We start from the raw sequence: 27,919 nt of genomic DNA, 5'->3' as shown, positions 1-27,919 counted from the left end.
TAACAATGTTAATTTAAATCGCATAGCAACTTAAGCTTGTAGGCCGCATTTTGGAGGAAAATATACTTTTTAAAATATGTAGTATGTTTTTGAGCTTTTTTGCCTGTTGGTAAGAAAGCAGTAGTAGAAAACTATCATGATGGGTACACAGTCTAACTAACTGTAAGTCTGGTCCAAAATCTGTTGCTTTAAGTGATAAGTTTATAAGTTGAGAAGTTTCCATTATGGTAGGCTATATTTGGGCAATAACCTTGGACGTATGCAATTTGTCGTATCAAACGTATTTGGAATAAGTATCTAACTTATCGTATCTTATTTGTTATTCCAAATAATTTACACAACTGTGAAGTTTTTCGTTCGTAATACTAAACGTTGGGAGAGACAAAACATAAGAACCCTGCCTGAAACCAATAAAAGTTCTTCTATAAACTTTTTATACCATGCACCCGTACGGTAAAATGGTATATTTAAGTCGCCAAAATGTATGTAACCGGCAGAAGGAAGCACCCCATAAAATATAAATTTTTTTGATCAGGATCAACAAGTCAATCTAGCCGTGTACTTCCGTCTGTCCGTTCGAACACGCTGATCACAAAGACTGTAAGAGCTACTGTCACCAAACTTGGTACTTAGATTCCTGTAATACCTACGGTGGTCAAGTTTATTTCAAAATTTTGACACGCCAAATTCCGCCCCCGAAAATTAAAAGAAAATGAAACTTAAATTTACACTAATGAGCCCTATTAATATCTACCAGACTACCAAATTTTATTAAAATCGGACTAGAAACGTGGAAAATATACGTATAAACGTTTTACTAGGCGGTCCGTAAAGGCGGATTTTGGTGTTCGAAATTTAAAATATTTTTTCACCTGGTGAATACCGAAGTCGGTGAGACGACTTACTTCATTATTTATAAAAACATTACACACATTTGTCCGAATCAGATGTGTGAGATTAATGAGTGTTTGAACCAATTATCATAGGCCTCATATATTACTGTTATTGCGTTTGTGCAGAAAGCATTATTTCCATTCATAAGATAATATGTATTTATTAAACAAAGTTATAATGTTTATTCGGTAAACACATTGTCCCGATATTTTTGACAATATTTAGCCGTCCAGCGAAGATATCCAAGTAACAAAAAATTTGATTATTATGGATACGTAGTCGATTTTACTATGTAATACTAAACCAGAGGGCCGGGGTTAACTTCGACCGCGTCAAAGTTTGTATACCCTTGCAACCTTTTTGGTATCTCTTTCCTTACCTATAGCCATCAAAGTGGAAAGACGTTAAAGGTAAATAGGCTAATGTTTGCGAAAGAACGGTCTACAATCTTAGCATAGGAAATGTCAAAGATATTGATCAAAGTCACTGTTTTCCACCGATCGTTTCTATAGGAGCTATATGATATAGTTATTCGATCTTTATCAAATTCGGCACATTCACTAACAGATACATATATTAAACTGACAAAAATTTAATTTGAAAGCAATCGCGTTAAAAGTAACGAAGTTATTTAGAAAAGTCACTGTTTTCGACCGATCGTTCCTATGAGAGCTATATGATGTAGTCACCCGATCTTAATAAATTTGGCAGAGTCGTTTATAGGTGTAATAAACACACTATTTCACTACAATATATGATATAGTGGTCCCATCCGGCTGAATCCGAGATATACAACCTGTGCAGTATATACAAGCCTACATGCAAAACTTCAGCTCTGTAGCTCCGGTCTTACGGTTTGTGCTGATCCAGACGGACGGACGGACAGACGGACGGACATGGCTATTTGAACTCGTCTCGTCGTGCTAATCAAGAATATATATACATTATATGGTCGGAGATGCTTCTATGCGTTGCACACTTCTGACCAAAATTAATATACCCTTTTTGCAAGGGTATACAAATTTAGAGCAAATCAAAAATATACTTAGAAAGGTCTTTAGTTGTTGTAACATTCCATGCAGCTATACCTTACCAAACTTCAACTTCAACGAAAGGCAAAATTGCTCTAGCAAATTTAGTCATACATAGATATTTTATATAATGTTGAATATAAACAGTTTAATGGTTCGGTTTTAGGTAATGTGGCTCAGGGTTTAAGTTGAAAATAACAATGCAAATTATATTTTGACAAAATCTGGTTTTAATACTATAAAAACGACTAATTGCCGGTCTATTAGTAGAACACAAATAGGGGCGTTTTTCCTTTCAACGGCTATAAAGTAGTGCGACCGCCCTCTGTGCAGAATGCTCAAAAGGACGTCGCTCAGAATATAACCTGGGGTGTTGACAGGGCTGCCAACAACCCCCGTGTCCTGACCCTGCACGCAAAAAGAACCCGGGGCTTAATGTTGAGCAAAACCATACTGCATAATCTGGTTGTATATCACGATTCAAATCGTCCTGAGCAGAGCCACATGCCTCTCTAGATGTTCGAGTAATGATATGCGCGACTTAAGTGGAACGGGTATAGATGGCATCGATGAAGCGGTCTTTCTCCTCATTTTGTAGTTCACATGCGACATTTATCTGATCGATGGATTTCAAATGATTTCAATGCCATCCATATTATATAAGACTATACACATGGATGCGAAGGTAAAGTAATAACTTTGAACAACATCAAAGAAGCGCACGACAACAGAAAATTTTCAATTTAAAGTTATACAACGTCTCGGAAATTAACGGAGTACAAGATTTAAAATGTTTGTAATGTTTTTTTTAATACGGCACATAAAGACAAAAATTGCTAATAAGAAACTATCGGTCCAATGATGATCTGTTTCAGGCGCATTACAAATACATAGGATCTGTCGCAAAAAACAGCAATATATTCAACAAATACTTCCCTTATTTGAAATTGATAGTGCACCGCTTAAGAATTATATATGTGTATACATACATATGTACCTTAAGGGTTGCATGACAGACGAGTAAATGAGAAGGGGAAAGATATCAGTTATATTCTGTGACCCATTCGAAGTCTACCAACAACAACGTAATGAATAAAAACATGTTGCACAACCACATAATAATGACATCCTTTTTGTCGCTAGCTCAATTTCAAGTCTTCATCACATTGCCAGAGTGGCCTGCGGCACATGCCGAGCCCTATTTGCCAGCGGGTGATTATAGCGACAGTGACAGTCGCCCTGCACTCCGTTCTATTCAGCCAGCATCAGTAGGCAACAATAAAAACTTAAAAATGACAACAACGACAGAATTGTATTGTGCAAAGGACGCGCACACGGGCGGGGACATCGACGGATCAAAATAGAGAAAGGACAACAAATTTTCAATTAAATTGAAAACTGCTTGAGCGAAGAGAAAAATTGCTAAATAATCCTATATTTACACATCTACTTTACGGGCTTCTACAAGCAGTCATATACATTGCATTTACTACTACCTCCCTTTCATTCGAGATTTCAATGAGTTTCTGGGCGAGAGTGTCGTTCTAGCGGGTAATCAATTGAAACGCATCAGCATCAGAGCAACTAAGACAGTTAATGAATTAGGTGGAATGGCGTAATGGGTTCTCCCAAAGAACTGATCGTACAATGTTGATAGAACAAATGTTAACAAATTTGTATGCACATATTTTCGAAATCAACTTACTGTATACCTTAAAGCCTTTATCAATTGTTAAGGGAATTCTTGTAATAGCTTGTTTGAAAGAGAAAGAGGGACTTCAACCGATAATTGTTTTAATCGTGAAAAACAGAAGCTTTACCCTTTACCAAGTTTGGTTTGCTGGTTGCTTATACTATTTTCTCGAATTTGGATAGTTTTTTTTAATTAAAGTATTTAAAAATTATCTTATTTTTAGCTCTTACACGTCCAGCGTTATATCCGTTTGCTGCAAGTCAATACCCTTATCCAATGTTGAGTCCAGAAATGTCCCAAGTAGCTTCTTGGTAAGTGTTCTCCGGATTGTCGGATTGTCGACTAACCAATGTTTAAACATAATTTTTGAAACTTGATGTATACAATATATTGTCATAACGTTTTAGGCATACACCATCTGTATACTCAGCATCTAGTTTTAGGACCCCGTACCCCACTTCCTTACCAATTAATACCACGCTCTCAAGGTAATTTAAAAATCGCCGCTACATTATGCAGGCCGCTAACAGATATTTGGTTTCTTTGTAGCGATTTTCCATTCCGATTCTCACCGAGCCTGTTGCCTTCAGTCCATGCTACATCTCATCATGTGCTAAATTCCCATCCTGCAATTGTTGCGGCCAGTTCTAAACAAGACTGCGGCGCTCAAGACACAACAACGAATAATCGGTATCCAAGGTAAGTTGTAGGATATGTTGCAACTAAATTTCATTTTTTCTCTTAAATGATCAATTAAAGTGAACTTGAAGTAGAGCAGAATTAGTCGAATGCTAAAAGTATGTAAAATTCTGACATAAAGCATTTCTTTGCTTATGTGGTGACTATTGAACCTAGATGTAATCTTTTTAAAAACATTGTCGTTCCAATCATATAGGGATGAACTTTAAAATGTTTAAAATTATGTGTATAATTTGTGTAATTTTTAGTTTTCTGGGTACTGGGGGTATTCTCTAGCGTTTCGTGGGTGGGCGCTTAACAGTCGCCATCTTTAATTCATCTACAACTCACTTCACAACTTGCGCGAATACATATACAGCTATGAGTAACAAATAGACAAACATCCTCGATATATGAACTCTCTCATTGGCTTTCTCATTGGCGAAGCGCCTGCGCATTAGACACCATCCCTTAAAATTCGCCTCACGTTCGAATTTTGTTGCCCCTTAACTCGAAAGTCAAGCCTTAAAGCAATTCGAAAAAATGCGACAGAACGTACATTGTACGCAAAACTCAAATATTTTAATATCCTACATATCATATAGACTTAGTTTAAAACTAATGTTATTAAGAAAGTTTATTGAAGAACTTTATAAATAAATCGATATTAATTTAGCCATAAACTTTAGAACGTCAAGCGGAGTTTGTATATACATGTCAGCCAATTCAATACTATATTTTTGAGCTTAAAAGGGAATTTTTTGTACACAAATCAAGTCAAATCATCAATCAAATTTAAAATTAGTTCGACCAAAAGCATTTCAAAGTATTTAAAAATCTGCGTATGTACTGTGGAAGGCGTGGTTTGCTGTCTTGCATATGGAATTATTTTCTAAAACATAAACTGACAAGGGTATACAAACTTCGACTTTTATTTTTCAATGTTTCTTTCACAAACTCAAGTTTGGGTCCAACGACTATGTGCAGAAACAAGGTGCGAGAATTCTGATTTCTTCCAAATATCTTTATTGTTCTTAAAATTTAAATTTTTTTAACTCAGGGCAACTACAATAAAATACAAGAACATTTAACAATTATTTTTATTAACACATAATTGTTAAATGTTCTTGTATTTTATTGTAGTTGCCCTGAAGACGGTTGCCGCTGCGCAACCGAAATATATCAGAAAATAAATAAACTCAAAAACAACGTTTTTATTTTTATTTGAAAAAATGACCTAAAGCCTGATCAAAAATTTTATATAACAACACAAAGGTCGCAAAAACTACCACAATTTAAATTTTTTATAATATTTATAATAAAAGCTTGAATTATTTAGGCTACTTAATAGAGCGAGACGCTGTATAGTAAAATGAAGTAAGTAAGTCGACTCGCCGACTTGGGTATACCATAGACCAGGTGAAATAATTATTTCAAATTTCGAAAACCAAATGTATGTCTATTAAATTGTTTTAACATGCCTCATACCATATGCTATCTCGTGCACTCTACAAACACATGAGCACTCTAGCGTCGCCACTAGCCAACGGCCAATTCTGCCCTTATGGACCGCATAGTAAAATACGTTCATACGCATATTTTGCATGTTTCTAGTCCGATTTCAAATAAATTGTGTAGTTTGGTAGAAATATATAAGATAAATTGGTCTGCCGAATTTGTTTGCGATAGTCAAAAAATTGCAGCTGGCAATCGATTTTTTCTAAATTATGGAGGCGGAAATGAGCGTGGCGCATACTAAAAAAATTTACATTTTAATTTTGGTTAGCTTTGTTATTTTTCGAGAAAATCAGTTTTATTTAATTTGCGGGGCCGGAAGTGGGTCAATATCTGCGTGTCTCTGTCGGTAGATGTCATAGTTTTTGAGAAAATCAGTTTTGTGTGAATTCCGGTAACGGAAGGGGGCGTGGCAAAAAGTTTGAACAACTAATTTCTGCGCGCTAACTATATAAACCAAATTTTATGTCTCTAGCTGTTATACTTTTTAAGAAAAACAGTTTTATGTAAATTCTGGAGGCGTAAGAGGGCGTTGCCAAAATTGCAATTACATTTACATACTACACGAGTTTTGTGACTCTAGCTCTTATAGCCTCCGAGATCTGCGTGTTCATACAAACGGACGGACGGACATGGCTAGATCGAGTAGATCGAAGTCGACTGGACGAATTAGTTTATTCAGAAGGAATTGACATATCATTGTCTCGATTTTTGTCAATTTCTGTGTATGTTTAAATATCAAGTACATATGGATGGAGGGCAGTAATTTAACAGACTCATTTGCTTTACATTTGTTCAAACCAGTTGGGTTTTGTTATAGTCATTCAGTATTGCGCGAGCTTAAAATAGAATTCGGAAATTGAGTTTCTGAGTTTCTTCACTAGAAATGATCGCTTGAAAATAGTTACTTTTATCAATAACTTCGTTAATTTCGACCGGACGAAATTAATATTTGTTAGTTTAATATATCTGTTACGATCGGCATCAATATCGGGTGCTTGTTAGAAATTTCGGTCACAATTTTTATTCCATAGACCCATAGGGTGAAACGGTATATTAAAGTCGCCAAAATGTATGTAACAGGCAGAAGGAAGTTTTTCCAACCCCATAAAGTATATATATTTTTGATCAGCATCAACAGCCGAGTTGATCTAGCCATGTCCGTCTGTCCGTATAAACACGCAGATCTCGGAGACTATGAAAGCTACAGCTACAAAATAGCAATAAAATTGGTATATAGACTCGTGTAGTGTGTACAGTTATCAAGTTTGTTTAAAATGTTTTCCACGCCCCCTACTGCCCCCGCAAATTAAATAAAGCCGATTTTCTCAACCACTATACTAACCCCCCCTTTTCGCCCCCGTAATTTGAAAAAAATCGATTATCTCCTGTAATTTTCTACCTTGTGACAAAAAATAGCCAAGTTATGCATATGAACGTTTTTCCATAAGGCCGGAGTTGGCCGTTGGCTGGTGAGGGCGCTAGGGTGCTCGTATGCTTGAGTGAGCGAGATACTATGATATGCTTGTAAAAAGCATGTGAAAATGCATTTGTTTAATAAATTTGAAATATTTGCTTTACTGGTGTATGGTATACCTAAGTCGGCAAGACGACTTATTTACTTCATTTTTTGCTAGTTATGCAACTATCACAAAACTAATTAACTAACGGGTGTAAAAAAAAACTGATTCTGTCAACTTTGAAAAAAGTCGGATAACTCTTTCACATAGTTTTCACCGTTCTTTCCGCATTGGTAAGGGAAGAGTAAGACAAGTCTTGCAAGGGTATGCACATGTTTCTTTGTTTTACACGTGAAAAGTGTTTGGGTTGTATTTTGCAAATTTCGCCATAGCCAAAATTACAATTTTCGATATGAGGAACAATTTCTTAAATTTCCCTGCCTAGTACGTCTAGTAAAATAATAAAACCTGTAGAGTTCGAAAGTAAAAGGAGCGAAAATTAATTGGATTGGGGGCTCTTGATAGAAATATACCTTTTTCTAATGAAATACAGCCCTGTTTACCATAGATTGTTCCTATGGGAGCTATATAATATTGTTACCCGATCTTGATCAAATTTGGCACAGTCAATCTTAAAATTCACAACAATAGCTCAGAAAATAACGAAGTTATTGAGAAAAGTTACTGTTCGTGACTTTGTTGTATGTATGGCAGCTATATGATGTATATATGTATATATGAATCCGGTATATACACGCCTACATGTAAAATTCTGCTCTGTAGCTCTTGCGGTCTATGAGGAGTTTGGGTTGAACCAGACGGACATATGAACTCGTCTCATCGTGCTGATCAAGAATGTACTTTGTATATCGGTGTGTGTGAGCTGCACAATTCTGACCAAATTTAATATAACCCTTTTGCAAGAGTATAAAAATGGCTAAAAATGTTCGCTTTTTGTCTTTAATCGCGTACAGCTCGTAAAGTTGAAAGACACCTACCTAAAAATATGTTGCTAGGCAATATAATAGGAACGTAGCTAGCTTTTTGGCAAATATCTCGAAGTTGATGCCTCAGAAAAAAGCAGCAGGGTCCCTTCGTGATCATACCTCAATTGACTGCAATCCAGTCTTCATTTTCAAGGTGTTTTCGTTGTTTAGGTGTTAACCAGTGTAATCATAGAACTAAACTGAATATACTATTCGACTTGATGAATTAAATTCACTTTCTTTCGTCAAGCTAATGTAAAATGAATGAAAATGACTAGCCAACGGCCAATTCTGCCCTTATAGACCGCGTAGTAAAGTACGTTTATACGCATATTTTACATGTTTCTAGTCCGATTTTAATCAAATATGGTAGTTTAGTAGAAATAAATAAGATTAATTGGTCTGCTGAATTTGATTGCGATACTCAAAAAATTGCAGCTGGCAATCGATTTTTTCCAAATTATGGAGGCGGAAGTGGACGTGGCAAAATTTAAATATAAATATTAAAATATATAAATTATGCACGCATACTAAACAAATCTACATATTAAATTTGGTGACTTTAGCTTTATTTAATTTGCGGGGGCGGAAGTGGGCGTGTCAAAATTTGCAAATAGTCAATATCTGCGCGTCTATTAAGGTAGTTTACATACCAAATTTAATGTCAGTAGCTGTCATAGGTTTTAAGAAAATCTGTTTTATGTAAATTCGGGGGGCGGAAAGGGACATGGCAAAAAGTTTGAACAATTAGTTTCTGCGCGCTAACTAAACGAGTATATAAACCAAATTTTATGTTTTATGTTTTATGTAAATTCTGGAGGCGTAAGGGGCCGTGGCCAAAATGCCAATTAAGTCTACACATTTATATACATATGTACCACACAAGTATACATACATACATACCAAATTTGGTGGCTCTAGCTTCTATAGTCTCCGAGATCTGCGTGTTCATACAGACGGACAAACGGACGGACGGACATGGCTAGATCGACTCGGCTGTTGATCCTGATCAAGAATATATATACTTTAGAGGGCATGAAAAGCTTTCTTCTGCCTGTTACATACATTTTGGCAACTTGGGTGCATGGTATAAGAATCAGAATTTGAATACACTGAAATGCCAAACCAGAGACTAAATTGGAAATTTGTGGCGTATAGGTTTTTTGTAATTTTACTAACCTCACAAAATTTTTAAACAGTTTGTAGGTGTATCCAGACCTAATGATTTTAAAAAAGACCTACATATGTATGTACATATGTCCATTCTAAGGGCTACAGTAACGAACAACCTAAAATTAAAATAATATCACAAAATAACATGCAAACCGAGAGCTCTAATCATCTCATCGATTCCGCTATACCATGCACCAACTGAAAGAACTATTTCAAATTCATAAGACTAAATTGATACATATGTATGTATGTATAAGTATTAATTGTGTTTCACATGCCAAAACAAAGAAAGGATTATTAATTTTTTAGCAACACAGCCCCTGCTGTATTTTTCAAAACATCATCGTCATTCAACAAGTTAAAAGAACCGTTGCTCAACCGTTTGGTAAAGCGAACGTGAATTTAACATCGCTTATCGATAGGTACTTATCGATAGTTATAATCTAAGGGTTTTTTGAAATTAAACTATTATTTCTAATCTATTTAAATTTCCATGGGAAATAAAATTAGAAAATAAATTCGCCGAGGACAATAAATATAAATATGTGTTTTGATTATTATATATCGATTCAAACATGAATTAATTACAAATGCGGGAAATTTGAACACAAAACTACATACTCATTTGGCTCTTTGAATCGCAGAGAGTGTACACTGTAAAGCGGAGAAAAAGAGAACACTGCGCCCACGCTCGTATGCTCTCACCGCGCATTTGTGGCACTGGCGCACGCTGCCGCCTTGCAATAAACGATGAAGAACGAGTAAACTGATAGCTTTAAAGCCCGAAAGGACGAATGTAATTTGTCAAATTGTTGTACCAGTATGTACACGTTTGCGAAAATCTTTATTGGCGGCGGTTACAACAATCGAAACGTTAAAACAGAATAAGCACTTGTCTAATCGGTCAGATTTAATAATAAAAATATTTTTATTGTGACGTTTTATTTGGACATGATAGACAAAAATTTTGTAATATTTGCATTAATTTTTTCATGATGTTTTACTCAAGTGCACAGTGTATACTATTAATGTGATGCTAAGACCGTGCCCCCATAATGGGGAAAAGCCAATATAATTCGGAGTTGTGTAAAATTTTTGTCCTTCGTGGTGTTTAAGTTTGCATAAAAAGAAATCTTTTTGACATTAATGATTACTTGTTAAACTTCGCCTATCTATGTGTATACCATTCTAACAAAAATTAACATTAATAAAAAATAAGGAAATTTGTATCTACACATACAGATTTTAATGGAAATCAGTTTTAGCAACTTGCATTTAAAAACTCGTTTATTAACAATAAATGCAAATGTATTTAACGAATATATGTACATATATAGATACATTAATTTACTCTGAACATTAGTATGTATAAGTTAAAGACCGTAAACGTTCGAAGTCAAGGTGCATTTTTATAGGCAACAAATTGCAAATGGATAATAGAGAGAGGCCGATAGGGAGAGAGAAACAGAATAAGACGAGAGAGAAGTAAATAAAGCTGCCATATAATGTAGATACAGAAACAATATTGAATATTTGGCTCACATATTTATTCTAGTTAGACTTGGTAATGCTATTGCTTTCATTATGTCTGTCTGCAACAGGCAGGCAACAGGGCAATTTTAACAGCCAATGCGCCTGCCGAGTACAGAGAAAACAAAACGAACATTTTTGCAGATTCAGCGTTGTTACATTCGCAACGCAGAGAGATTTTATTAATTAATTTGTAATGGGACTGAAAGCAAGCACTTACACATTTCATGTTGATGATAGATATTAGTAGATATTGCTCCATTATTGGTAGTACAGGTCAAGAACATGCAAAGTTTAAAGGACCAGAATTACATAAAGGGAACTGAGAGTTTAGCTAATCGGGCTTTTGAGTAGTCATTACAACGTTTTAAAAGGTTTTTCGATTTTGTGTATACATATAAAGATAGGTTAACAGGTTAACAAATAATAAACATATATTTCATTTTTGTTAGTCACGAAATTTTTTTGTTGGATAATAAATCCTGAAATTGTAACTTAAATCAAAATGAAGTAATATTTATTTAATTTAGTAATATTTCAGTATTTCTTAAGCATTAAAGCATTCTCAAGCTGACCTAGGCCAAAAATTTACACAATGAAACAAAATGTTTACGGTTCTAGGTTTAACATGCATGAAAACACTGAAAAGTTGAGCCAAAGACTAAAAGTGAAATTGTGTAAACTAAGCAACAAACGGCAATAGATTTTCCGCCAATACAAGCTGCTTTTCGTGTTTCAGTTTTACCACATTATCAATAAATTCAAGCAATGTCGAGCTATGATGAACCTGCTAATGGTAGGGAACGTGATTCAAGAAGTCCATTGACTGGAATGTCATCTGCGAAACCTACCACACCTGCGATTGAGATCGGTACCAATATGAAAGATAACTACTTAGACTCGTTTCGAGCAGCTTATGGGGAGTACAATACACTAAATGTGAATAAGCAAAATTTGGATATTCTGGAGCATATATTCAGTGTACCTATCTCTGCCACCAATGCGACAGGGGCAAAAATGGGGGCTGGGACACATGCATCGTCATTGTCCGATTTGCTTGCACGTCAACACTGGCAAAAGACAGCGGATGGAGCAGAAACCAACCAGGATAGAGAGGAACTAATGAGCCACGTCTATGCTACAAGTGCTCTATCTCAGCATAAGTCCCAGCAACAACAGCAACAGCTTTTAGCCACACAACTGCTCTATGCTAGATTTTTGCAGCCCACACTATCTGAACAAGATAGCACCCCCGATATACATACAAAGACAGACAGCGATCAAGCTTTGCATATCATGGACTTCGAAGGGTCAAACAGTAATATTGATACAAAGTCAACGGCTTGCCAAGTAGCAACCGTCTCGCCATCCCTACCCGTTTCTTTTGTAGCCGCTCCTCATGATAGCAACAATAACAATCGTATAGTAAATGACGCGGAACAAAACCATGAAAACTCTGATATAGCCCTACAGCAACATCAGCCTCCCGATCCCGAGCATTCACTACTTCAAAATCAATCAGAATCCCATATATTCCGGCAAGCAAATCGCAAGGTACCCAAACATTTAAGAAGAGAATGTTGCACCGTTGAATCCACGTGTCATTTGTTTCGCGAACAAAAAACCTTGCTCTTCGATGTAAAAAGAAGTCTGGAGCAACTTACAAAGCTTTCAAGTAAGTTCCGGCAGAACTTGTTGAGACACCAACAACCTCAGTCGCAGATGCAAGACGACAGAAATGATGGGAGCGATACGGCTTTGGACACAACCGTAAAGAGTCAGTTGGATGGTAATGGGAAAATAATTGAAAACATGTTGGAACAAGTGAGAAAACTTTATCATCAATGGAGTAGTGCTGAGCTTTATTATTTGCGGAGCCTTCAACGTTTGGGTCTTACACCAGATCCAGAGGAAAGAGGATCGAAATCCAACTTAAATCAAACACCCACTCATGCTGTTATGGCCCTGGCTGCAATTGCCTTGTCAGCTGAATGTGAAGGAGCAACAGCTATTTCTGGAACAGGAAAAATTGAATTGGAGAAATTTAAAAATTCAAAATCAAGACACGCAGATGGAACCGACGGCAAACCCGAAAGCACTTCCGATTCTGAAACTATCAAAACCCGATCATTGCACGATATTGAAAATATTATTCTAAGACAAGCGAAGTCTACATCAGCCCTGGGCTCCATCAATGAGCACAGCGATGGGGCCCCTAGTGATAGTGAAGAAGAATTGTCAGCGACTTCATCACCTGTATGTATTTGGCATCCAAAAGGTGAAAAAAGTGAGCTTGTTGAAAATTACTCCACAGCAGCAGAAATCATTCTGGAATACGCATCGTTGTCATCGATGGAGTCCAAGGACAATGCTCTGCGAATACCAAACATATTTACTGCTGCTATGACAAACGCTGCGGATGCCAGAGGTGCTGGGGACACAATGGATACCATTTCTGCTCTAAACCTTGCTCCGGTAGTCGTTCTGCGAAACCACCGGGAAGGCGTAACTGTAGCTAGTGCCAGTGATACAGCTTATTTGGCCGACATTCACTTTCCACCTACACCATCAACACCGCCAACAAGCAGTAATAGCAGTTGCTCCACTGGTACATTTGTGGGTTCCATAGCCTCGAACAGTAAATACCATAGAAGAAAATCGAGATACGCCCGTCGCATTGAAACACCGGCATTGTCCTCTGGTGTAAGCACAGCTGTTCGAAATAACACTCAACAAGAATATTCGTCTGGGAAGCATTCAAACGAGAGTTTTCCGACTTCCCCTACAGCGTCTAAAATGAAGTCACCTTCGGTCCCTCTTTCAGTCCCTGTAACTATTCCAGTCGTACATGGGGCATCCTCAGCCATTGCTGCTGTAACTGCACTGCAGGAGAGAGCCCTAACCGATATGTTTAAGGCGCGGTTTAGCGCCTTAACAGCTAGCATCGGAAACGGAGGCTGTGTCGGAAATGGAATTGGTGATGAGTGCCACGATGGGCCTGTTGCTGACGCTCCTTTCGACTTGAGTATTGGAACAAAGCTGAAAAATATGTAATTTTACACAAATTTATAATTTAAAACCAGGGATCGTAATCGTTATAGGTTATACAGGGTCATTACAGAATTTCATATTTCTTTTTATACCCTTGCAGAGGGTATTATAAAATTGGTCAGATGTTTGTAACGCACAGAAGGAGACGTTTCCCACCCCATAAGTATATATATTCTTGATCAGCATGAGAAGCTGAGTCGATATAGCCATGTCCGTCTGTTCGTCCGTGCGTATGCGTTTTACTCAGCCATCTTTGGCGACATTAATACAAGGTGGCGCAAAAAAAGTCATCCGGGCCAAAAGAAGTCACCCAATGTTGTTTGGCTTTTTATACCCTTGCAGAGGGTATTATAAAATTGGTCAGATATTTTTTTTTTATAAAAAACTTTGATTCTGTTTTTAAATTATGTTTATTTAAACATTGAGAAATTTATTGGCCCAATAAACATAAGTTTTTTTATTTAGGAAAAAATGAGAGCCAAACAACATCGTATGACTTCTTTTGACCCGCATGACTTCTTTTGCGCAACCTTGTATATTATTTCACTTAGTTATCAATCACTTGTTGTGATTTGAGAAGTATTTTATGGATCATTTTGATGATAAGTATCATTCATTTTTTTTTTTTTTAAATAATAATTGTAATTTACGGTCCCTGTTTAGAACATTTGATTTTCACAGCATGCAAATTAAAGATTACTGAACGTTAGTTCAAAAATTAAATGTTAAGTACTTCAGCTCTAATGCTAATTTAAAACTTTTTTGTCCACTATAAATAATATCCTAAACGAAGAGTTCAGCTCGGTTAGGTAGAAACCGAACATTTAACGAAGAATCGTTAAATTCAATACCTAATACTTTAGAGTGCGACTGAAAATATATTTACTTTAATTACAGAAACTTGGATGCAAAAAACTCATCGAATTCGCAAGCAAACGACTGTAAAGATAGTTCAAACGACAAGAAAAAGCCACATATCAAGAAACCTCTGAATGCATTTATGCTCTATATGAAGGAAATGCGTGCCAAAGTTGTTGCCGAATGTACGCTCAAGGAATCGGCTGCTATTAATCAAATTCTGGGGAGACGGGTAAGCTCGTTTTAGTGTGGTTATATTCCTAGCTACATACAAATTTCTCCAAATATGCAGTTATAGATTTCAGAATTTGAAATGAAAATAGACATATATAGAATGGAGTAGTATAAAAATACGCAATTAAATTCCATTTGCAAAATCTTGAAGAATTAATCTGACTTTGACACACTGACGCCTGCTGAGTACTGGCGGACATACAAGTTTTAGTAAAAAGTGTATTTCAATATCGTTTATGTATTGCTTAATATATACAGAAGAAATTCGTATTATTTCAATAAACCTATGCTAATTGATTCACATTCATATATGATACTTTTGTAGTGGCACGAACTGTCCCGCGAAGAACAAAGCAAATATTACGAAAAGGCGCGGCAAGAGCGTCAATTGCATATGGAATTGTATCCGGGGTGGAGCGCACGGGATAACTACGGTTACGTGTCAAAAAAGAAAAAGCGTAAAAAAGACAGATCGACAGCGGATTCGGGAGGTATTGCACAAAATTGTCAAATTTTTACATCTCTTTCTTTTCTAACTGCATTCAACTTTTATGTTTTTCGATTTCATTAAATCATACACCTTTACATACATAAACACACATACACTGTAACTCTCAAGCACACATAGTACATCCAGCTACTAACAAAAAAAAAAAATAATAATAATAATAAAAAAATAAACAAGAACAACACCAAATAACAGTAACAGTAATTTAAATATGTACCTAACATCTCTATGTAATTTGTGTAAATACTTAGATTGTATTGAACTCTCGTAAACTACCGTAAAAGTATGTATGAAAAACTTTTGAACTACAAAATCCAAAAACACCTAGAGAGTCCGTATCATCGCTGTTTTGTAGCTTTGAGTATGACTTTAGATAAAATATTAGAATCATATATATCAACCTATAGAAAATTACAACAAACCTAAACTCTAAAACAAGTTGATCCAAACAGGCTTTTGATGATGGTCAATAACTAAGATCTGTAAAGAATTTGTTAAGTTCACTTCCACTTGTAGCCATCATGAATATTGGAAAATCGCGAAATATTAGTAATCATTAACCGAAAATTAACTTCTACAGAAGAGAACAATCTTTCAACAACAAATTGCAATCGTTTTAACAATGTAGGAACACCTGTAAATAATTATAAAAGAAGAAAGATATTTACCAAAGAATTCAACTACGGAATATTCATGTATGATATCAATTGGCTCTTGAACTAGTGTTCCCAGAGGTGTTTGAAAAAAGAAAGTCAATGCCTTAAAGGGGTCTGGTCTGTTTTCATTTTGAACATGATGATTTTTATTTGAGGAACTTAAAACCTTGATAATACTTGCAAATTATTCGCTTAAAATATCCCAATCACTGAGTTTACGGCTTTAGGGCTTAGGACAACTGCAGATCAGCTTCTCACATACTGGTCAGATCAACACAAATACGCACACACACAAAACACAACCTTTGTAAAATTGGCAACAACTTCCAAAAGCGAGTTAAAAATATATAACAAAAAAATGTATATAAATAAACATACCATTTTGTTTAAAAACTTTCATTTCTATTGATTCTGACTGTAAGAACCATGCATCGAATCAAAAAAAAAAAAAAAATAAGAAAAAACTACGAGTCTGGAAATAAATTGGCGAATGCATGCACCCGAAACCGACTAGAAGATCGATCCGTCAAAGCTTTTCAACGTTACACGATGAGAAACACGTTTTTCTCTCGACACTGTTCCTTGTCTGGTGCTTGATACCCCGAGTGGGGGAGTCTTTTCGCCCTGGCTGAACAAAGAAATTAGAGCCATATATCATCATATGCATATGTCGTATACCATGTGATATTACTGTTTTATTAATATGTCTGCATATTATCTATTTTTATTTTTCATAATTTTGATTTGCGCATATCGCAATGTTATCCACGAATAACTTGGTAAACCAATCGGCTAAATCTGAAACTGAAATTGTGCACCCCAATCCGAAACGAACCAATATAATATTTGATCCATATTATCCTATCCGACACAATTGCATTAAAACTATTAAATAATATTATTTTCGCGAATCCACGCACAAATCGAATCCCACACCCAGTGGCATGCCTTGGGGCGTGAAGAACAGGCCAAGTATTACGAATTGGCGCGGAGAGAGCGCCAACTGCACATGCAAATGTATCCCGATTGGAGTTCGCGCACGAATGCCTCGCGCGGCAAGAAGCGGAAACGGAAGCAAGATGTCAATGACGGAGGTTAGATACATTTCCTTAAAAACTATTGTACGAAACTACAAGATATATGCATATATATGTATATAATTTACATATATATATATAAATATGTATATGTATATATATATATATATATATATATATATTTATATCATACCAAAATCAATTTCGATTTACACCAAGATAGATCAACTTGAAACGATCAGACAGATACAGATCAGAGATGTGAAACCCCCAGCTCTAAATGTGTCAACTTCAAAATCAAAAACAAACCAAACAATCTTTTAATGTGCTTGTACAGCAAAATGCTCATGCACAGGCATACATCAGCAAGGCTTTATATCTTAAATATTATATAAATATATAATAATTCGAAACTCATTAATCAGCAGTTGTTTTCAAAACATTATCACACCCCCTCAAAATTCAATTGTCTTGCCCACTACGCCTATGTTCCTGTGGCTCCCACACAGTTTTAAAAAGCTACATATCTGTGGGACCACTTCCAATTAATATACTAAACACATACATACATACATAAAACATACATACATACTAAATGTACATTCCTGCATTATTTTTAACTTAATTTCCCAAAATGTTGGCAAAATCGAAAATAGTTTTTACTCTAAATATTTTATTTGTTAATTAATGCATATTATTGATCAACACTAACCGCAATTACCAAAAATAATTACAACCAAAAATGTTATAATGTGTGTGTGTCTATGTAAAAATAGGTCCTAATCATATCACTGTATTAGTATTATCTTGGCACAACTTCTTAAATTTGGCTTTATATAAACATATATGTATATTTTATAACATTCCATATTTTGCATGCTTGTATTATTGTATTGTCCCAAGTTCTTATTAGTGGCGTTGGCTAAGTAGGAGCAACCCCATACTATGTAAATATGTTTGTGGAGGTCCTCACACGTTTCTGACAAACACATTTTCCTAGTTTGAACTAAAAATATGTCAAACCTAGATACGATACGAAGATACCTAGATACCGAAGTCTGATCTACATGTGGTCCTTAAATATCCTTAATCCTAACACATAAACCTATAGACAGCCCGCGGGCTCGTCTGTTTTTGTTGGTCACAATGAAATTGCAATTGTCTTTTCACCTATTACGACTGACTTAAAATCTTATTATTGTTGGGTTTCGAAAAAACTCTGTAATAAATCAATTCCTTAATATTGCCATCTGAATCCTTAGTCCAAAATCCTTGTTTTTATATTGTTATTCAAAGGAAGCAAACGATAAGATTTGGAAAAGTTTGTCAAAGTAGTAAATTGGATCTCCTACGTGCATATGTACATATGTATATGGACAATGCGCCTGTGTTGTTGTTGTTATTTTAGAAATTTTCATATCCATGATTTCATGCGCTTTTTTAATTTACCTTCTCTTGGTAACTGGTTTTATGTAAGTGTAGAAAACATAAGTAATTAAATGTGGATTACTAACTTATAAATCATCTACTTTATGTGCATACCATCGATTTGAAATGTAAAAAATTAATACTTTCTGGTCGATTCCATAGGTAATAACATGAAGAAATGTCGCGCCCGCTTCGGACTGGACCAGCAGAACCAATGGTGTAAACCGTGCAGGTGGGTTTGAGTCAATACATTAGTAGGTTTACAGATAAAACAATGCCCGTTTTAATATTAATAAACTCATAATATTTAAAATACATACTTACACAAAACTATGTCCTTATTCCGCTCCAATTCCAAACAAAATACTTATGTATCATACTCGTGTTATTCCCATACAAACGTACGGCAAGAGATCTCATTCTAATTTTTAGTATCCTTTCACTTATCGCGGACACTCACTCATACTGCTCGTATACTCCGTACACCTCATACACCTACACACCCACACAAACACACATAGGTACGTGCGTACATAACATGAACACTATCACAAATCCTAACAGCAACAAAGTCTACACATATCATGCGGCAAATGTAGTTGCATGGATCGAGCGCTCTGGTGTACAATGCCCCTTGCCTGCACCCCGCACAGAAAAATTCTTTATTTACAAATGTTTCTTTTGTTTTTGAAGCATAAGGAAATTACACAAAAAGTTGGCGCTCGTCAATAGGTAATTGTTGGCAACATAATTCGGAAAATGAATGAAAAATGTTTTTGAGCAAATGTACTAAACTAGTATGCTAAGAACTAAGAACGATCGATCGAGGAAGAGTATTTATCATTAAATCGTTCCAATTGATCACTTGTTTATGCCCATAAATAATAACTTGAGCGATTCATGGGATTGCTGATTTTCAGAGTGAAGCTTCGTCTATGACCCGTCTATGACCCGACAATAGATGGTTGTGGTCTCTCCCCTTTGTCCCAAAACCTTCTCGTGTTCGTTCTACTAATTTGTCAGATTCCCTTCAATAGGTCAAATACTGTCCAACTACTATTCCAACAAAAATAAAATTCTTCGATGTGCGAATGAGGTTATGCGTGAGTGTTGTGTGTTTTTAAATGCAGCAGTATCTATGCGAATCTTATCTTTAGCCTAGGTTTTATCCCTCCTAATAAACACAGACACACTTACACTCATCAAATGCAATTGAATGTATGATTATGATAATACGATTTTGATGTTTTCGTTACTCATTTTCTCTTCTTAATGCTAACCGTTGAAACAAAACTATGTTTGGACCGTTTTTATAATATACTCTCGCTTTCGACACAAACGATAATTCAGTCCCAGTTTGGGTGTAATGTCATCGGTGAGCAGCAGCGGCGGCAGCGTCGGCATCGGCAGTGGCCCAGGAGTGGCCAGCATAGGTGTCGGTATGCTAACACCTATTGTAAGTGGTATTGGGGGTACAGTAATGCTGCCCAATTCGTCATCCTCATCCTCCTCATCGTCATCTACATCGTCTTCCCACACACACATCCAAATGCTGGCCAATAGTAATGGAAATGGACTAACACCTTTAAACGGTAGCGCCGGCACCACTGGAGGCGGTGGTGGTGGCGTCACTAGTGCTGGGTCACAACAACTTTCGCCACAAGCACCACCGACATATGTTAATTTGTAAAAGCGACTCGATATGTGCCGCGTATTGCGGATATTCCAGGACACAGTTCACAGCAGAAGCATCAACATTTCAGCCTTGCGGCTGTTCAACCGCCAGTAAATAATCCACTAGTCATACACCTCAGAAATGTACATCAGGGCTCTCAAAAAATTCCCTCCGATTTCAAAGTTAAAGAAATATTTTCTAATTTTAAACGTTAAGTACCATCTTATTTTTAAACTTTAAATCGCTATATTACAAATCATTCCATAATTTGTTCACTGTTATTACTATTCTAATGACATCCTTTATTTTCTCCAAAATCTTCAAGTTTTAGTAGTTTTGTCATGTGTGAATACAATAAAATTTCTAAAAATTTTAACTGAAAGTAGTCATTTTTTGATTATTAAATTTTTCAATTGAAAGAAAAGCATAAAGACTTTAAATTTTAAGAGTTCAGTTCCGTTTATTCCATATTATACAAATCCACGAACATATACAGTTCAGTTTTGAAAAAAATATTCTGATAGAAGGATTACAAAATCACCAGTTTAGGCTTAGGAAATAATTTGTGGACTCTGATGTACATATTCGTATATATACTTACATAAACATACGTTGTTGTTTTATTATTAATGTTGGACGTACTTATTTTTATGAGTGCTTATCTGATGTTTAATGTTGTTGTTTGTTGTTGTTATTGGCTTACTACAGCCTTTTGACTGATCATTAACACATTTATTTTTTGGTTGTGACTTTCCCCGATTGTTCTTTTGTTTTTTTTTTTTTTTGCTGAAAAATTGGAATTATCCAACCAGTTTTTATGCACCAAATCGCTATGATAACTCGCTCAAATCATGAAGACTTTATTTATTTTAATGTTGATTTATTTTTCTTTTTGCATTCTCCTGCACGTAATTCTCAATAAGTAGGCGAATTAACAGATCAAGACTCCTCAATTTCAAACTCCCCCAGCAATAGCACATACGTACATATGTATATGTCAAAATTGAGTTGTATCTTTTCTATTGATTGGAATAGCATCTATAATCTACTTCTATTTATAATAACAGGGACCAGTCTTGGGACACATAATCATATATCTAACAAAATGGGATTTGTGTACTTTCATGGTATACAGAGACAAGACTTTTATTTTATCTTAGGAAATTGAATCTAAAACTGGCCAGTAATTATGCGAAGACTTGGAAATATTTAGAATAGTTCACCCATTACAGAAGAGTTTAATGCTAATAATAACAAAATAGGCAATTAAAAAATCGATTTTTTTTTAAGTTTGTACTGCATGCTAATATGTTTATTTCTGTATGTTAATGACATTAACAAGTTAAAATATGCATACAGTTATTCATTCTTAATGTTTTTTATTTCGCTCAAAAAATCCTATGCACAGTTTAGGACGACAGTTTTCTTAACTGTTAACACTAATTGGTTAATTGGTTAATGCGAAAATACGGTTCCTTGCTAAATTGCACGTAGATTGGCGCTCAAATCTTATGTTTCCTAGGTATCTTAAGTATATCTACAATAAGAAAGACCCATCGATCAATATGCCTATTATACCCTTGCAGAGGGTATTATAAAAGTGGTCAGATGTTTGTAACGCACAGAAGAAGACGTTTCCGACCCCATAAAGTATACATATTCTTGATCAGCATGAGTAGCTGAGTCGATATAGCTATGTCCGCCTGTCCGTCCGTCCGTCGCTGCGTATACGTTTTATTCAGCCATCTTAAGAGCTATCGGTCTAAAATTTTTTCTGTGCTTTTTATTATCTGGGGCAGATTAACTATGAAAATCATCACGATCGGACCACTATATTATATAGCTCTAAAAGAAACATTTTCAAAATTTGAATCTGATAGGATAAATAGAACACAAGTTACAGTCGATATAAATCGGTTCAAGCGCAAATCAACAGAGCACATGCATACACACACAGACACAACGCTTCATGAACTGTATGTGTATGCGTGCCGTGCTTTGCTTAGGAAATGATGGAAGAAGAAGAAGAAATTGTAGTAACAAGAGTAATGTTTTGTTGTGTATTCATGAATTGAGTTGCAGGAAAAGAATTTTGAACATGTTAAAATATTATTGCCAAGGACTGCAAGTCCTAATATACATATATATTAGTTCCAAATATTAACTTCTTTAATATTTTTTATTTGACTTTGTAGAAAAAGAATCAAGTGTCACTATCTATCATTTTTGTCGGGGCTGTTATCTGTTAGGGCTGTGCACGTTTTCCTCTTGAGCTTTTCAATCCATAGTATTAGTATCGCGTCCACATAGTGCATGATACATTTAAATGGTAATGTATATAGTTTTTTCTTTTTCTTTTGGTTGCCTTGGAATGCCATCATATTCGCATCCTTTTTCATGTATCTAGCGACTTGACTTGTGACATAGCTAATGCCGATTTTTCGTTCTATTCTAAACAGGCGCAAAAAAAAATGCATACGCTATATGGAAGCAATAAATGGAAGCGGCGGCACAGAAGACGGCAGCGGAATGGAAGATCCTGGAAGCCAACTCAGTGACGATGATGATGATGACGATGAAGATGACCAACTAGGGAACGGAAGTTGCGGAAGCGGTGATGAAAGCAACAAAATGGCGGACGAGGACGCAGAGTCCCTCAACCAGTCATTATCCAGCCCTGGTTGCTTAAGCGGCCTGTCCAGTTTGCAGAGCCCGTCTACCACCACCAGTTTAGCTAGCCCAATTAATATGAATGTAAGTCCTGCCACGCCGGTCTTATCAGCTGTGAGCTCCAATGTACTTCTGGTAGGCAATGCTGAGCAGGCATCGAGCCACTCTAGGTCGTCGGGCTCTGTATCTGCGCCTGGATCCAGCAGTGGGTCTACATGCAGCGTCAGTACTACTCCGAATACTTCTAGTACGGCCTCCCCAGCAACAACTGGTCCGACGGGGTCAGCTGGATCCGGAACTTTAGCTGGGATGGCTCCCGGTCCGGCACCTACAACTGCCCATGAGCGTGCAATGATGCTGGGCAATCGTTTTAGTCATTTGGGCATGGGTCTAAGTCTTCCCGGGAGTCACCCCGCTGAATCAATATTCCAGTCACATTCTGTAATTGGCACCAGTGCAAATACCTCATTGACAACGAATGGATTTAATGGCCCTAGCCCCGTGCCCGGTTCTAAGCTGCAAGTATCGTCAAATTTGCATCGAAACCCAATTGGCGCTAATCCTCGGGATGTAAACAATCCCCTTAGTATTAATCAACTAACCAAGCGTCGAGATGATCAAAATGTTGGTTCGATAGATGTCTGCGATTCACAAATGATGGTTGCCTCGGCGGCGGCATCAATTCTTCACCATTCCGCACCGCACGCACACGCAGCTTACCATCCGCACCATGGGCTTTTCAGCAGCAGTTTTAGTCAGCACTTTCACCAAACATTGAGCCACCACTTGGCAGAGACCAATAACATAGGTGTTGCCACACCGTTGTCCGCCGAGTCAGCTTCCTCCGCATCTAGTGGTAAGCTTCGAAATACATCTGAACCGCCAACGACGCCATCCAACCCCTCGACAACCAATGCTTCCGAAACTGGAGCTATTAGCGTCTCATAGCACCGGCGAAACCGGGCTGTCTATCTGGATATAAGTGTGGGCCTGGAGAATCTAAATCCAGCTTTTCCTCATGAGCCATGCCTACGAATAAAGCCAACTCCAAACATAATCAACGTGCAATAAGTAGTATTCTCGCCATCCCATCGTCATTTTTTAGAAACCTGTGGCCATTTATGGACAAGTGCCAAAAAGAACTTCATTTATCGTATTGTACATACAAATTTTCTATTATATCTGAGGCCAAACACACAATTTACGTATACACACACACACACACACACAATTAGCGCCCACACTATGTAAATTGTGGCTTACCACTTACCCATTTACCTTACCATAGTAAGCGTTGCCAAATAGTCCTTAAGTCCTCACATATACCGCTATTGATATTTATATGTATTCAAGACACCTCCATCATCGGCAGCATATCTGCATATAATATAGGTATAGATAGATACTGTGTGTACAATACAATGATTCAAAACTGTCGCGTGCATAGTAGCTAGTGAATGGTTCGCAATTGCTTTTCAATTTGCTTTTGTTCCGATTCTCAACTTATCCCTTCGTTATTGGTCGTACCCTAAAATATATAAATGTATGTTCGGACGCAACGGACTAAAGGCCTTTCTCATCAATTTAGAAACAGAACTGTACCAATAGATGATTTTGGGCTTGTGGTCTTCCTTTAGTCCAGAAGTGCACACGAATTAAGATTAATATTATTATGCAAATATTAATAATACGAAAATAACAGTGCTTGATCAGGAATGTGTTGGCTATGAAATGGCTGGTGAGACGGCCCCCTTCACGTTCCGGTTGACGTTCACGGCCGTGAACTAAACATCTATAAAATAGTATGACGATATTTACATTACATGGACTTTGAATTGGAATTCGATAAGAACACGATAAGTAATAGAAAAAACTTTTTGGGAACATTTACCCTAGTAAGAATTAAGTATTAGTCTGAGAGAATTAAATAAATTTATGTATATAGAAAATTAAGGCAACACTTACGAATTTATTGACCATAAGACCTGATAGCTACTACGACTATTGCAAATGTACAACCAGGAACTGTATAAAAGACGATTGATCATGTTGGGAGGAATGGGAAAATAATGCCTTATCAGCACCAAAGAAACTGTTCGGCACATCCACAACAACGTTGATCTTTTCAAAATTAAAAGGAAAAGGAAACAACTGTAATTGAAATCACCACAAAATGTCGTGTCGTATTCTGCCATTGATTCAAATTGAGTCTATAATATATTTATCGGATATATCGTAAAGATGTAAGCAAAGCTATTCCAAACTTGTTCAGAAAATGGTGGGAAAACTTTTGAACCCAAAGAAGAGAAGGGTAATATTATTGTTTAATTTCATTTCATTACACATGCGAATGAGAAGTAAAGTAACTGCGCCTGCGGTGCCATTGTAACGACTACGAAATTTATTTCGCAACCATACTTTTTGGCAAACTGATTCAAAGATTGAAAAATTTGTGAAAAGAACGTTTTTTAGGAATTCGGAGATTGAATAATATGACCTTAGATTGTTTGTAAATCTAAAGGCACTGCTTTCAAAATTCATTATATAATCGGAACAATGTGTAAAGCCATTGCCAATTAAAAAAGACTGTTTAACCCATTATATGTACCATTATCATAAAACTTATTCTATGTTTGTGCGAGTGCATAAAGAAGAATTGTGAAAATGATAGGGAGAGATAGAAATTTGGAACGAATTATGTTAAGATACCTTTTAAGCTAGAGTTAAAATTAATGCATTACTTAGGTCGTTCTCCAACAACAATTAGTCAACGAACCGTAACACAAAGTAAGTCAATCCAATCCGCATGGAAATAGCTGTATTGATAAATTAGAAATATAGATATAGAGCACATATACACATTGAAATGCAATGCTATAACTAAAGCCTTGTAAATTTTCATAACATGTAAATATACGCCCACTCCCACGCCCAAGCCCATGCCCATGCCCACAAAATATGATCATTAACTAACTGCTTTAATTTTAATGAATATATTCTAATCAAAAATGTAATATTTACTATGCTTCCAATCTTCTGTGTTTTGATTCGATAGGAAATGGAAATTTCATTTAAAGTGTAGAGCACTTTGAGACGATTTTGCAATATTTTATTTATTGACTTTATTATTTAAGTTACTAAATATGTGTGTTTCTGTTACTTTTAACGCTTTAGTTGTCACTTTTTTATTGAAGTCAGTAATAATTACGAGCAACCCTCTTCAGCCCTTGACAGTCCCAAACTCAATTGTTACTATGTTGTTAGACAGATATAAAGAATATGTGTGAAAGTAATGGGAGACGATTCGGCCACCTCGGATCGGACCGGAGTGAAAATGTTACTATTATTTGTACGATCATGATTTAATTAGCTAAATCATTTTAATGCCGTACATCCCTATATTCTCGCTAATTTGTACAGTCTGAATAAAATATGCATATGCGCACAGGCATATGTATATCCCAATTCCAAACCTCCGACATTTTCCAACAATGTATCTGTATCGATCAATAAATCTAAAAGGTTCATTTCAGTCGTTGTCGTTGATGAACTGTAGATAGGTTAAGTTGTAATAGGTTGACGGTGATTATACATACATGTATGGGTGTATAATTAACATACATACATATACACATACTAAATATCAAACTATATTTAACAAAAAAATACACATAAACATACACACAAACAGATACATTTAAGTAAATAAAGCTTACATTTAGTGAATAAAATGATGTAATAAAGAATATTAAATATATAGTGTTAATACATTGTCAAATGCACTCAACTTTTATTGGAATGGGACAATTCGGTTTCAGTCTATTTTTGCACTGATCTGGAATGAGTACTTAGTTGTTATGGATAGATTGGTTTGCTACGCGAGGTATACAATCAGCTTCACCATGCACCAAGTCAGAAACTCTTCAAAGTCCAAATATATGTACATGCCAGAAGGCCGGGATAACTTTGACCGCGTCGAAGTTTGTATAGCATTGTAACTTTTTTATACCCTTGCAGAGGGTATTATAAAATTGGTCAGATGTTTGTAACGCACAGAAGGAGACGTTTCCGACCCCATAAAGTATATATATTCTTGATCAGCATGAGAAGCTAAGTCGATATAGCCATGTCCGTCTGTCCGTCTGTCCGTCTGACCGTCTGTCCGTCGGTGCGTACGCGTTTTACTCAGCCATCTTAAGAGCTATCGGGATGAAATTTTTTTTGGGAGCTTTTTTTTACCCGGGTGAGATAAAGTATGAAAATCTTTGGGATCGGACCACTATATCATATAGCTCTAGAAGAAACATTTTTGCAAAAATTGGAGTATCCCCATGAAATTTACCAATATGATAGTAATAGATATAAAATCTCAGATCCCAAAATTTGAATCTGATCCGATAAATAGAACACAAGTTACAGTCAATATAAATCGGTTCAAACGCTGCCGGCAGCGCTGCTTGCTGCCTACTACTGCCATCATCAAATCAACAGAGCACACGCATACACACACAGACGCAACGCTACATGAACTGTATGTGTATGCGTGCCGTGCTTTGCTTAGAAAATGATGGAAGAAGAAAAACTTGTGGTAAAAAGAGAAATAATATTTTGTTTGTGTATTGATGAATTGAGTTGCAGGGAAAGAAATTTCAAAAAGGAAAAATATTATTGCCAAGTATACTGCAAGGGTATATAAACTTCGGCATAGCCGAAGTTAGCTTCTTTGATATTTTTTTTTTAATATTGTCAACGTCAATCTGAAAATGTTTGTGACTTTGTTATTTGTATCGGAGCTACATATATGATATTGTCGTCTGATCCGAGATATACAACCAACCCTGC

At 36.2% G+C, this 27,919-nt stretch overlaps 1 protein-coding gene across 9 annotated transcripts in view; it reads left to right on the top strand.

The window, feature by feature from the left end:
* Nucleotides 1–25,030, top strand: part of LOC6650061 (protein pangolin, isoforms A/H/I/S) — a 47,570-nt gene extending 22,540 nt beyond the window's left edge. For 2 of the 9 annotated variants that reach the window (XM_047013494.1, XM_002072530.4), the window contains 7 exons: nucleotides 3,842–3,929; nucleotides 4,026–4,106; nucleotides 4,168–4,317; nucleotides 14,909–15,101; nucleotides 15,429–15,594; nucleotides 18,895–18,964; nucleotides 22,867–25,030. In XM_047013494.1, the coding sequence (XP_046869450.1) occupies nucleotides 3,842–3,929; nucleotides 4,026–4,106; nucleotides 4,168–4,317; nucleotides 14,909–15,101; nucleotides 15,429–15,594; nucleotides 18,895–18,964; nucleotides 22,867–24,025 (1,907 nt within the window). In that variant the 3' untranslated portion in view covers nucleotides 24,026–25,030. Of the gene's footprint in view, nucleotides 1–3,841; nucleotides 3,930–4,025; nucleotides 4,107–4,167; nucleotides 4,318–11,581; nucleotides 14,011–14,908; nucleotides 15,102–15,428; nucleotides 15,595–17,207; nucleotides 17,362–18,894; nucleotides 18,965–20,082; nucleotides 20,623–22,866 lie in introns of those variants that run through there. The other 7 variants (XM_015176868.3, XM_015176870.3, XM_023180031.2 and 4 more) reach the window with 7 other exon arrangements.
* The last annotated feature ends 2,889 nt before the right edge of the window (nucleotides 25,031–27,919 follow it).

Source organism: Drosophila willistoni, chromosome 3R (assembly GCF_018902025.1).
Source record: "Drosophila willistoni isolate 14030-0811.24 chromosome 3R, UCI_dwil_1.1, whole genome shotgun sequence".
Classification (NCBI taxonomy): Eukaryota; Metazoa; Arthropoda; class Insecta; order Diptera; family Drosophilidae; genus Drosophila; species Drosophila willistoni.
The sequence above is the reverse complement of the archived record's forward strand: the minus strand, read 5'-3'. Positions and strand labels throughout refer to the sequence as shown.